The sequence below is a fragment of the Pan paniscus genome, chromosome 3, assembly GCF_029289425.2.
Source record: "Pan paniscus chromosome 3, NHGRI_mPanPan1-v2.0_pri, whole genome shotgun sequence".
Lineage (NCBI taxonomy): Eukaryota > Metazoa > Chordata > Mammalia > Primates > Hominidae > Pan > Pan paniscus.
This window is the reverse complement of record NC_073252.2, coordinates 8006561-8019709: the sequence shown is the minus strand read 5'-3', so window position 1 is coordinate 8019709 and position 13149 is coordinate 8006561. Positions and strand designations below refer to the sequence as shown.

Here is a 13149-nt window from a genome sequence, read left to right as displayed (position 1 = left end):
TACTTTCACGCGCAAGTTGACCATATTTGGGGACAACAGTTCCAGGCACAGCAGACGCTCACTGGGATGCCAGGGTGTCTGCTGTCAGCCCCTTGCCAGCTCTCTCCTCCTGAGCAGCCACTAGGCAATTGCAACCTCATTCTTTCCAGAAATGGCTTGGGGACCACTTAGCAAATGTGAACACATCTGTAAAGTATGTTCATCCACCTCTCTCTCTCTCTCTCTCTCTAACCATGTAAGATGAGAGTGAGAAGAAAGAGTGTTCTTTTCCAGCTATTACAGTTGAAGTTTCAGAGAAGGTGTGGACACTCAGTGGCTAGCTACAGTGAATGCACAGCTTTTGAGGCTGGAGCATCAACTGGGATAGACAAGTCCATGCCTCTTTCTGTCAACTCAAAGAATAAAGCAAATGGCCTTTCAGAAATAAAGGAGTCCCGTCAGATGTGGGACTGTGCTGCACCACCTCCAGGTCCTCAGCTTCTGGGAGTCTCTGTTTCTCTTCTGGAAAATTGGCCGACACTTCTGGTTCCCCTTCTGCTGGCCTTGAGTGACAGAACGAGCCCACATGTGTGAAAGTGCTTGAGAGCCGACCGGGGAGATCATTACTTTGAAGGCCACTGCCATGTGCAGCCTTCCCCAACGTCCCAACGTGTAGGGCCTGGTCCTTGTCCCTCGCACGAGGTCCTCAGCCACCTCACCTCTGGGACCACGATCCTAAGGGCCTGTGTGTGCACCCACATGCATTTCAGGAAATGAGGAAAGTATCTTCACAATAAGGCAAAAGCTGATCAAATTCATTTAATCTTTGTTAAAAGCATCACAAATGATTCATCGATTTTTAAAAAGGAAAAATAAGAAGGAATGCATTGTCTCTTTGTTATGTGCATGGCAGCTGATGGCCTCGTTCCCAGGCGCCCAGGTCTACCTGAACATCAGATATGCAGACCCTCGAATTTACAACCAGGGACAGCCACGGGCCCACGCCTTGATCTCCATGGGTGCACAGACGGGAACGTATCAGGCTGTCTCAGATGCCACCTCCTTCCCAGGTGCTTGGGTCCACATGCCCAACATGTTCTTAATAGAAATATTAACATAAAATACAGGAAACCCAGAAATAACTAAGGGGAAAAACCCGACCCAAACAGCAGAGAGAATTAAATGGAGTGGTCAAGGAAGGCCAGCGACCTAGAGTGGCTACCTCAGGCACTGTGAGCTAAGGGGGAGGGCAGTTCCCAGGGTTCCATGTTGCCCATGGGCCTGCACTGTGCTCACCATGTCTGTCCCTGTGTGCCTGACGCTTGCAGGCGGCCTGCTGGCCAGGGACAGGTGTGGGTGGGGTGGCCAGCAGGACAAAAATCCCTGCAAAGGCGTCCTTGCAGACTGCAAGCAGGGGAATGGAGGCTGTGGCAAGGTCCCAGAGAGTCATGGTCCCACGTCCTGGATCCCATCTCCAGGATGACCTTGAGGACAACTTGCAGGGTGGCCTCTGGAGTGGGGAGGGGGCACAGGAGCCCCAGGTGGGCAGGTAGGGTGGGGAGAGAGCTTTGGGTCTGGGGGGCAGGTGGCAGGGGTGGGGACACCTCCATGCCTGTGTGGCCCAGGGTGCTCCCCTTGTCCTGTGGCCTTGAACACCCCCCGACCTAGGGATATGAGGCTCCAGTCTCCATGGGTGGTTTACTCAACAAGGAGCAGGTGCCTCCTCCCCACCGGGCACTGTTTGGGGCGTGAAGATTCACCCCTGGGCTTTCCCCTCTAATGGACCATGTTTCTTTTCCAGGGGAAATGAGGCAATTCCCCCAAGCTCAGACATGGTGGATGGGAGAACGTCTGCACTGTCATTCGGATTCACCCCCAGCCAGCATGTCACCAGCCAGGGCTCTGGCGTTCTCCCGCTCTGAGAGGGACCCTCATTGGGACTCACCCCCAGCCAGCATGTCACCAGCCAGGGCTCTGGCGTTCTCCCGCTCTGAGAGGGACCCTCATTGGGATTCACCCCCAGCCAGCATGTCACCAGCCAGGGCTCTGGCGTTCTCCCGCTCTGAGAGGGACCCTCACTGGGATTCACCCCCAGCCAGCACATCACCAGCCAGGGCTCTGGCGTTCTCCCCCTCTGAGAGGGAGGCCACGGTCATCTGAGATCCCTGCCAGAGAGGAGGGGGAGGAGGGAGGAGGAGGAAGGGGCTACTGACTTCTCATTTCAAGGCAAAAGGTGACCTCCCCACCCCCCTATATTCCTATAGACTTACACTAACATCCCTGATTCTAGGAAACTGTGAGGGTGTGGAGACCGCACAGCACTGGCGCGCAGAGGGCTGGGTTCGGCCACCTCTGCTGTGACCATGCTGTGACCTTCAGTTACTCTCCTCCCTGGGCCTCAGTTTCCCCTTCTTGAAAATGAGGGTCACGCTGATGGCCCTTTCAGCCCTGCCATCCTCAGCCTCTCCCAGCTTGGTTTCCACCCAGTTCCCTTTGCCTATAAGGAACTGCAGAAAACTGGTATATCTGGTGCCGTCTCCACCACCCACCTTTCTGGGGGCTTCTGGCTCCTTCCAGAGCCCAGACCCGGTGGGAGAACAGCCATCAGGTGGGAGAAGCCTGCGGGATGGTGCTGCTTGCTGGTAGGAGTGAGGAACCATGGGCACTGGGTCCTGAGCCCGCCCTACCCCGTCTGCCCTGGGGAGAACCAGGGAGAGCTGCTGCCCCTCTGGGCAGAGGAGGCACCCTGGGCACTCAGGGAAGGGGCTCCCGAGTACGGGACTCTGACAGAGCCACCCCAGTGGCCACCGCCAGCTATAAAGACAGAGAGTGAGACACCCCCACCACCGCCAGCAGCTACCTAGAGAGGCATTTACAGAGCTGCAGTTTCCAGCCGGAGGGCATGGGGTGCCTGGAAGGTGGTGTGGTGTTGGGAGGGCCTGGCTACCGGGCTCCCACAGAGGGACTGGGTGGCCGCACAGGTGGGAGTGAAGAAGCAAAGTCAGGGAGGCCCCGGTCTCTGCGGGGAAGGAGCCCGCAACGCAGTGTCTGAACGGGTCTGCAGCTCTTGCAGCCTGAGGTACTGGGAGGGCTCCAGGACGACCAGCCTCAGCCCAGAGAAGTCAGGCCTCGGGCTGAGCGACAGCACGTGGGGCGGCCATGTGTGGGGTCTGGGGGCAGAACCTGCCTGAGTCAGGCCTGGTGTCCCATAGGGGCAGGGCCATGTCCGGGGGGTCCCGGGGGGTCCCGTGGGCCCCCGTGGGCCTGGGCGGGCTTGGATTTATCAGAGGGGGTGGTGCCTGTCGCCTGGTGTGGCGACGACTCAGGGAGGGGGCTTTCCGCAGGTCTCTGAGGGGCGCCAGTCCAGCCGCCGGCTTTGCTGGTGGTTCTGTGCCCTCCGTGGGTGAAAAGACAGATGCTGGGGTGGCATCAGCTCACCAGGTAGCTGTGCATCTCTCGGGAGTTGATGCTCAGGACCACGCCTGAGTGGTTGCCTAGGAAACAGAAGAGACGCAGGTCCCGTGAGCACAAGCCCGGGACTGGAGACAGGGCCACAGGGGACACGGTGGTGGCCTTAGGCAGTGCCTCGAGCCAACGTGCAGTGGGCCTCCCTGGCTTCCTTCAGCCCGTGCAGGTGCAGGGGGTCTCCGCGGTTCCTAGGTGGGTGCCTGAGGAGAGGGCTCTCCCGGTGCCATCACAAGCAGTGGGCCCCAGAGGGCCTGAGAGGTGAGGCCCAGGCCGGCCCCAATCCGCCACAGCCACTGACCTGCGTGGGGATCGCCCCCGGCATCGGCAGCAAGGGGGTGCGAGAGGGGCTGAGGCTCTGCCCCCTCCTGGCAGTGGGCGCTGCAGGGCGTAGAGTGGCGAGGCCCCGGGAGGCGAGAGTGGGAGAGAGGGGGGCATAGGGATGTCAGTGCCAAGGGGTGAGCCGGGTGTCCCGGGTGGGGGCTGGTTAGGAGTCAAGGAGACAGGTCGAGGACCCAGGACCCAGAGCTGCCCCGCCTCAAGGGCACTGGGAGACACGGCTGGGAGCACCCGCAGCACAGCCCAGCCACACCTGAGTCCTTGCCTGAGTCCTCACCCATCCTTCACCTGGCTGGGCCTTGGCTTCGTCATCTCTAATGTGAGGGTCAACCGCACCCCTCTAAGGACTGGCGTGGGTCATACGGGGAAGTGCGGCTGCTGCATTGGCAAGGCTGGCATGGACCAAGGGCTTGGCTGCATGAATCTTACTACCCCACTAGGATTACTCTTTAGGGGCTTGGAAGCAAAAAGCCATCAGGGGCTGGGGAGCCGAGCTCTGTCTTCCTGAGACCCTGTGACCTCTGTCCACTCGAGAAGGCCTGGGGGTGAGCATGGGGGTGACACCGCCTGCAGGAGAGGGAGCCCCAAAACCACCTCCTGCCCCAGCAGGAGCAAGACCAGTGGAGGGGTCTTTAGAGTTGTAGGACGCTCACCCGCGGCCCGGGGCCTTCGGGGGGCACACAGCTGTACAGCCACTGAGTCAGGCTTGAGCCCGGCTCCACCTCTTTTCACTAAGTGACCTGGGGAGGTTGAGTAACAGCTCTGACCCTCAGCTTTCTCATCTGCGCAGTGGGCGCAATGTCGATGTCTGCCTCCGGGAAGTCAGACGGTGTCTGGGAGGCGCTGAGCTGGGGCTGACACAGAGCGAGCGCTCCGTGAAGTACGTGGGTCCTGTGATGTTTCCAAGTCTACAGACGCATCACGCCATGAGGAACACACCTGGGCTGGCGATGCTGGAGACAAGGGACCCCCACCGGGGGTGGGGCAGACAGGCCTGGTGAGGGGCTGGAGAGCTCGCAGGGGAGGCAGAGAGGGACCGTGGCCGGTCCATTCAGCTGCCCTGACCCCTCTCAAGAGAGTGTGAAGGTCACAGGCTTTGGGGTCTGGCTGGCCGGGGTCTGGCTCCAAGGTCAGCCAGTGGTTGGCTGGGGCCGGGGTGAGCGACTTCTCCTTTTTGAGCCTCACTTTCAATAATTTGCACAGTGGGGACAGCGGTTTCCGCCGCTCACGTTCTGAGGATGTCCCGGATGCAGAGTGTGAGTGACGCTGGAAGCCGGATCATCAGAATGGCAGTGGCAGCAGCTGGTGGTGCCAAGACCTCTGTGGCTTCCTGTGCGCCGTTCTCTGCTCCAGAAGCTACCGCAGAACCCCGCAGCAACGGTGAGATGTGTGTGCCGACATCACCATAAAATCAGGCCCAGATGGGAATTAAGAGAGAACAGGAACTACAGGGGAGACGCCAGGTCCCTGGGGTCTGCCAAGATGTGACTTCCAGCTCTGTTCACCACCAGCTGTGACCTTGGGCAAGGACAGTCCATGTCTTTGCACTTCCATGTCCTCAGCCCTAGGGAAGAGCCTGCCTCCTCGGCTGCTGATCTGAGACAGGCATGGAAAGTGCCCACACCGCCCGGCTGCCGGCTGCACTTGCCCGACACGGCATGCAGGGCTGGTGCCACGGCTCTGGCAGCACAGGCTCCCAGCCCTCTGGCAAGTCTCAGAGCCTCCTGGGCCTCAGTTTCCCCCCTCATCCAGAGGAAGAGCTATAGTGCCTGTTGTGCTGGATGGCATCATGCTCTGACTGCGGCTGAGGGATGCAGTCCGTGTCCCCTCCCCTCAAACATGGACAGGGCAAGACACAAGTGACAGTGTATGACTTCAAGGCTAGGCCCTGAAAGGGGTGTGGCTCCTGCCTGGCCACCTCCCTCCACATGCTCTTGGAAGTCAGCCGCCATGCTGGGAGGAAGCCCAAGCCACACAGCGAGACCATGTGTAGGTGTCCCGGTCGATGGTCCAGGTGAGGGGTTAGCTGACTGCCTGCATTAATTGCTGGCCATCTGAGTGAGGCAGGCTTTGAGATGACTGCTGCACCAGCCATTGACTGCAGCCTCATGAGAGACCCTGACAGCGAGCAGCCTGGCTGAGCCCAGTCAGCTCCCACACACCAGAAGAGAAAACGGCCATAAATGATGCTACGCCACTGAGGTGGGCGGTTTGTCATGCAGCTGTAGATGACTGATCTTCTCCTTGCTGGGCATGACCAGGAGCGAAGGGGATCCCATCAGTGGAAATGCTTCGTAAACTGTAAAGTGCAGTGCCACAGGTCCATGTGTGGGGTGCTCCCTAGATCACCACTGCAGTGAAGGGGAGGACTGGGAGTGTTGAGGGAGCGGCTGTGGGGGAAAGGCCTCCCACGTCCTGAGGCCCGAGTCAGGCTTCCTTTCAAAGCCAGCCATGTTTCCCATCCTTTCCCTGCCTCGGTGGGGCTGTCGGGGGCTTTTGGTCATTGCCAGGGACGGGGCCCTCAGCGTCCACAAGTCTCAGATTTCATCTCTGCGGGCAGCCCTGGCAGGTCCCGTCATCCCCTCATCAGATGGAGGGGACACAGTGGGCCCGACCGACCCGCTGGCAAGGGCTGCTGGGCCAGCATTTTGCTGGCCCCAGCGGCCCAGCGGGGTGGCCTGTGGGAGGGCGGGGTGGGTTTGGGGCGGACGTTACCTAGAGTCTGCGAGTCGAGATCATCATCTATAAACTCCTCACCCTGGACAGCGCCCTGGACGTCCTCACTGTGACTCACAGGGCTGGTCATCTCCTGCTCCTTCTCGTTGTGCATTTGGGCGTACACGGTCCTGCCTGGCCGTTTCCTGCTGGACAGAGGTGAGGGCAGCTCAGCTTGGAGTGGCTTCCCAGGCCGCCTGTCCCTGGAGCCTTCCGCTGGCCGCCTGGCCACACCGAGTGTGGTGCACGGTGCCCACAGCACTCCAGAGGTGCCTACCCCAGCCCCAAGTTTTGCCTCCTGCCCCATCGCTGCTCAAAGCCACTTCCTCCAGGAAGCCCTCCCTCCTGCATGCTCCCTTGGCCCTGGGATTCCCTCTGCCCTGACACATTGGGTGATCACTGTGTATCTGTCATCTCCCCTGAGAAGCGAAGCGTGGGCATGTGGCAGGGAGAGGGCATGATATCCTCTTTCCCCTGACCCCCCATGCCTGGCCACCCTGCCACTGGGCTGGGCACACATTCCCGCAGGAGGCACGAGCCGGCCCAGCTCTGAGAGGCACTTGCTGAGCCCCGTCCAGGCGTCCTGGGGGAGTACTGTCCTCGATTTCCCAGGGAGGAAAGGGAGAGGGTGGGCACAGCCCCGCTGCCTCCACTGGGACCCGGCTCAGGACCCGCCCTGGGCCAGGCTCCTTCATGCACGACACCCCACTTAGTCCAATCAAAACCCAGGGTCAGGGTCCCATTTCACAGATGAGGGGACTGAGACTCAGTGGGAGAGGGGGGCTTTCTCAGATGCAGTTGATGAACATCGCCAGCCCTCTGGAAACATTTTAACGGCAGGATGGGGTGGGGCAGGACCTGTGACTAGCTCTGAGGGTGACAGAGGGTGGCCAGTATCACCTATAAGCTGCAACACTTCACCACTGGATTTATATGCTCAAAGCAGCGCTGCTGCCTCAGTCTAGAGCCTTGAGAGATGAGGGCCAAGCCCCTGCCGGGCCTCAGGGACATGTGGCTGAGGGCTTTGACTGGGTTGTCAGTGCTGCCCAGCCCAGCCCTTGAGCAAGCTGGGAGCTCCCGAGGGCGCAGGCCGCACCAGAGCCTAAAGCCTCAGGCCGCTGGGGACAAACGGGCGTTGCTCTGCTGTGAGATGGAGCCTTGAAGTATATTGGGCACTTCTGCCTATGCCCGATACATTCAAGCTCCCAGAGACTGGAGTCACAGCCCTGGGGCTTGTCAGCACCAATTTTAAGCTGCTTTTGTTTCCAGGGCAGTCGGGTGCCTGGTTTCAGGACCTGAAAACCTGGGCTCGAAGGCCGCCCCTGCCACCTCCTGGCTGTGACAAACCCCAGTTGCAGTGGCCATGGGATATAGGCTGGAGGGGGAGCACACAGGAAGGAGGTGGGATTCCTGACCTGGGCACCTGGTAGAGGACAGTGTCATTTGCTCAGCACCAGCTTTGGGGGAAGAAGATGCTGAGTTTGATTTAAATTTGCAGTGCCTACGGAACCCCTGGATAGACCTGTTGGGAAGCCAGTGCCTCTCTGAGTTTGGAACTTGGGAAAGACCACAGGACAGACCCTATTTTACTTCTTTGCCCCACAAACTCCTATTCATCCTTCAGGATCCCCACCAGAAGTCACTTCCTCAGGGAAGTCCTCCCAGATTCTCCGGTTCAGCTCTGAGTGCCTCAGGCCAACCCTTTGGGTGGAATTGAGTAACAAGGCGGGTAAGGAGCTCCTGGACATGCTCCCAGACAATTAATGCTGTGTCCCAGAGCCTGGGCCAGCCTGTGGAACGGGGGCACACATGAAACTACTACTCAAAAGACCCGCAGTGCATAAAACAGTGGGACCGGGAGCAGGAGGAGGGGTTGCGGGAGTCCAGGGCCCATGAAAGGCTGGGGCTTGGCATCGGGGAAGGGCCCGAGGCTCCAAATAAGCCGAAAGGAAGGGGTGAGCTGTGGCCTTTGATGGTCCTCAAGGGTGACCCCGATGGGGAGACTGAGGCCCCCGGAGCTGAACCAGCAGGCAGGGGAGAAACAATAGGGCCAAATCTGGGAGTTGCGTTTGCAGGGAAGGAGTCTGGTGATGCTGCCGGGGCCGGGTCACTTTGCTCATTCCAGGTCTAGCATCCAGGGAACTTCAAGTTGTCCAGCCCCTGCAGGGTGGCCATGACGCGTCCCAGCGTTGGGGGATCACACCCATTTCACAGCCAGGGAACAGGCTCAGAAGGAAAGAGAGGTATGAAAGCCCCTCCCAATAAACAAACACTGTTCTTGCCACCTCACCCCAGCCTCAGCACAAGCAGCTCCCTCATGGGGACACCCAGAGCCCTCCCCACGGGAGCGCCTGGCAGGAAGCTCAGCAGCTCTCAAGTGCTCTCGAGGGGAAGGAAGGGATGGGCGGGTGGCCGAGGAAGCCTGGGATGTGGGTGGGCCTGGGTCAGGTCCCAGCTCTGAGGCTGGCCGTCTGTGTGACCTTGGGCATACTGCTTAACCTCTCTGAGCCCGGTTTCCTCATCTGTGAGATAGGCAGTGTCCTCCCCGTGAGGTGGGTGGGGCTGAACGGCATGATGGCTGGGATGTCCTGGGGAGGGTGGAGGAGTGGGTGGGTGATGTTCTCTGGGTTGCGAGTGGCGGCCGTCTCTTCCAGGGACCCCACAGGTGGTACAGAGCCAGGAAAGCACCTCCCCCTGCAGCCCATCACAGGCACAAACTCTCACCACTCCCTTCTGAGGCCCTGTTGGGGCCCTTTCTAGATCTGCCTGAGTGAGTTGGGCCCGGCTGCCTACAGCCCCATGGTCAGAGCCCCGCAGAGCAGGGCAGCCAAGGGCCTTGCCTTTTGAACTTGTAGAGGATGAAGGCTCCCGCTGCGAAGAGCCCGATGACAAACAGCACCACTACTGCCCAGTAGCCGCCACCGCCGCCCAGCTGCTCAGCACCTGCAAGCAAAGCGGTTGTCAATGGAGGGCCTCGGGCACCGCCCATCCCTGTCCCATCCCCAGCCCATCCTGTCTGTCCCTCACCCATCCCCAGCCTGTCCCCCGCCCATCCCCAGCTTGTCCCCTGCCTGTCCCTGGCCCATTTCCTGCCTGTCTTCAGCCCATTCCCATTCCCTCCCCAGCCCTTCCCTAGCCCATTCCCGGCTTGACCTCTTCCTGTCCCCCACCTGTTCCTGCCCGTCCCCTGCCTGTCCCTGCCTATCCCCTGCCTGTCCCTGCCCCAGCCTCCTTGGTGTGGAGGCTGTTCCATGCCCGTGGCCGGTGCTCCTGATGAGGCTGAGAGGGGTCAGAGGCCATAAAAGACCAGGAGTGCATCCTGTGTGGCCTTGGAGAGGTCCCTGCCCCTTGACCTGGCTCCCACTGGGGATGGAGGCTGTGGGCAGAGCTCCCCGGCTATGTTGATGCTGGTGTGGGGTGAACCTGCTGAGTTTCAAGGGCACGGTGTCTTTATAGAGCAGAGCAAAGCTCATCGGCTTCTGCAAAGGCTTTTGCCCCAAAGGGGAAAGGATGACTGACAGCCGAAGAGACAGCTCTGTGGGTTGGGGAAGGGGCAGAGATTATCCGAGACCCGAAGCGTGGGTATCAGGTAACAGCTGTGCTCCATGGGGCATCCGCAGAGGAGAGCGGGGTCCTGGGTCTGACCTGGGTGGGTTCTCAGTTCCATCAGAGGCGAACACCCACCAGGAGCGGGGATACGGGCCATCTGCCTGAGGGCCCTGCAGGGACATGGCTTCTCCAGGGCCTGGATGCCTCCTCCACCCATTCCGCAGGGGAGCTCCCAGTGGCTCACCTGTGCCTGTGTCCCGCAGGGTCACCAGGACCCGGACTCCGCCTCGCAGGAGGAAGCTGATCTTCTGTGCGTTCAGCACCTGCTGGATGGCGGCGAGCCTCTGCAAGCACAGAGGGGACAGTGAGCGAGGCCTCCATGGGGGGTCCTTTGCCAAAAGGGGAGGGGGATGGGGTCCTCCTCCAGGAGGGGAGTGAGGGGTCTCCACGTGTTGGGGGGGTCTTCTACCGGGAGGAGAGTGAAGGGGTCCTCCATGGGGGGTGGGGGAGGGGGTCTGCTACAGGTGTAAGGGGAAGAAGGGCCCTCCTCTGCTGGAGAGAGTGAGGGGGTGTCCTCCACCAGGGGGGAGGGGAGCAAGGTCTGCTGGGATCCACCAGAGGGGTGGGGAGAGGGAGGGGGATCTGGTGGGATCTACCAGAAGTAGGGGAGAGTTGGGGGGTGGCTCTGGGATCCACCAGAGGGGGATGGGAGAGCTGGGTGGACCACTGTGAGTCCTGCTTGGACCCTCTGCAGCCATGGGGCTGGGCAGGCCACCTGGCCTCGCTGAGCCTCGGTGTCCTCCTTTGTACCATGGGAATAATCACCCACAAGGGAACTTTCACCAAGAACCATGGAAGGGACACAAAGGTGACCCAGACATGGCTCTGGCCTTCATGAGCTCTTGTTTTAGTCGGGAATGTAAAAGACACAGGCTACGGAGTGTGCCAAGTTGGGGAAATGCAGGGGTGCTCCAGGAGGCTCCATCCCCCAGTGGTGGTCAGGGAAGGCTTCCTGGAGGTGGAAGACCAAGAAGAGAATGAGACAGGGCAGGACAGGATAATCAGACCCCCTACCTGAGGGAGGGCTATCCCAGGAGGTGGTGCTGGGTTGTAGGGTGAGGGATGCAGGGCTGGGGGCACCTATAGCTGGAGAGGGCAGGGGCCAAAAGGCAGCCAGCCTTGTGGGACACGGGCATCCTCCTCCAGGGTCTGCGTGACGTGACAAATGCGTGAGGTGCCCGGCACAGAGGAGGGCTTCCTCCTCACCCCTCTCACTCCCTCCCGGCCCCTCTCACTCCCTCCCGGACCCTCTCACTACTTCCCGGGTCCAAGCATCAGTCATCACCCAGGGCTGGGTGGGCTCAGAGACCGGCCACCTTTCACAGCACTGGTCAGCTCTGTTATTTTGACAATAGCCATTCTAACAGGTGTGAGGCCATGTCTCACTGTGGCTTCAATGAGCATTTCCCTGATGATTCGAGATGGTGAGCATGTTTTCCACATACCTGTTGGCCATTTGTGTGTCTCCCTTTGAGAAATGTCTACTTGGCTCCTTTGCCCGTTTTTTAATCGAGTCACCTGTTTTCTGGCTATGGAGCTGGGTTTCTTACGTATTCTGGATGTGAACCCTTGTCAGAGGTATGCTTCAAGAATCTTTTCTCCGATTCTGTGGGTCATCTCTTCACTCCGCTGATTGTTTCTCTGGCTGTGCAAGGGTCTCCTAGTTTGACATCCTGTTTGTCTATTTTTGCGTTTGTTGCATGTACTTTTGGGATCATCTACAAAACAGCATTGCTCAAACCGACGCATAGTTTTTCACTATGTTTTCTTTTGGTGTTTTTACAGATTCAGGTCTTACATTTGTCTTTAATCCACTCTGAGCTGGATTTTGTAGAGGGTGTAAGAATCTAATTGCATTCTTCTGCATGTGGATATTCAGTTTCCCAGCAATATTTATGGGAGATATTCTCTTTTCTCCATTGTGTCTTCTTGACAGCTTTATTGAAAATCAATTGACCGTACATGTATGGATTTATTTCTGGGCTCTATTCTGTTCCATGGGTCTATGTGTCTGTTTTTATGCCAGTACTGTGCTATTTGGATTAGTGTAACTTTGTAATGCATTGTGAAGTCAGGGAGTGTGATGCTTCCAGCTTTTTTCTTTTTGCTCAAAATGGCTTTGGCTATTTCAGGCCTTTTGTAGTTCCATACAAATTTTAGGATTTTTTTTTCTATTTCTGTGAGAAACGTCATTGAAATTTTGATAGACCTTGCATTAAATCTGTAGATCACTTTAGGTAGTATGGACATCTTAATAATATAAATTCTTCTAATCCATGAACACAGGATATCTTTCCATGGATTTGTGTCTTCTTCAAATTCTTGTACTGGTGTTTTATGGTTTTTAGTGCACAAGCTTTTCACCTCCTTGGTTTAATTTGTTCCTAAGTTTTTCACAAGTTTTTCACCTCCTTGGTTCAATTTTTTCCTAAGTAGTTTATTTTGCTTTTAATTTTTGATGCTATTGTTAGTGGGATTGTTTTCTTGATTTCTTTTCCAGGTAGCTTGCTGTTAGTGTGTAGAAGCGCTTCTGCTGTTTGATTGACTCTGGTCCTTTCTGACGGTGGCCGTCGCCAAGCCTCACTTCTCATGTCTGTAAAATGGGACGTGGCACCACGTGGGCATGCTGGAGTGTGCACTGTCCTTCCCCTGCACGGGCCACGCCTTCCAGATCACCTGAGTGAGCGTCAGTCTCCCTGACCAGTGCAGGCTATGTGAGCTTCTGGTTCATTTTTAGAAACTGATAATAACACTTACTCTTTTAAAGTGTACAATTTAATGCATTGTAGTATATTCCCTAAATTGTGCAAGCATTACCACTATCTAATTCCTGCACGTTTTCATCCTCTCCCAAAGAATCCCCTAGCCTTAGCAGTCACTCTCCATGCACCCTCCCCCAGCCCCTGGCAACCACTCATCTATTTCTGTCTCCATGGATTTGCCTGTTCCGGGCATTTCATGTGAATGGAATTGTACGCTATGTGGTCTTTTGCAACTGGCCTCTTTCACTTAGCATCATGTTTTCAAGGTTCGTCCATGCTG

General features: G+C 57.9%; 1 protein-coding gene across 5 annotated transcripts in view; it reads right to left on the bottom strand.

Annotated features, from left to right (window-relative positions):
- Positions 1 to 783: 783 nt before the first annotated feature.
- SORCS2 (sortilin related VPS10 domain containing receptor 2) overlaps positions 784 to 13149 on the bottom strand; it is a 557572-nt gene continuing 545206 nt past the window's right edge. For 2 of the 5 annotated variants that reach the window (XM_034951974.3, XM_034951977.3), the window contains exons 24-27: positions 10292 to 10391; positions 9339 to 9441; positions 6499 to 6647; positions 784 to 3473 (exon numbers count right to left, since the gene is read on the bottom strand). In XM_034951974.3, the coding sequence (XP_034807865.2) occupies positions 3409 to 3473; positions 6499 to 6647; positions 9339 to 9441; positions 10292 to 10391 (417 nt within the window). In that variant the 3' untranslated portion in view covers positions 784 to 3408. The remainder of the gene's footprint in view (positions 3474 to 6498; positions 6648 to 9338; positions 9442 to 10291; positions 10392 to 13149) is intronic. The other 3 variants (XM_034951976.3, XM_034951975.3, XM_008969518.6) reach the window with 3 other exon arrangements.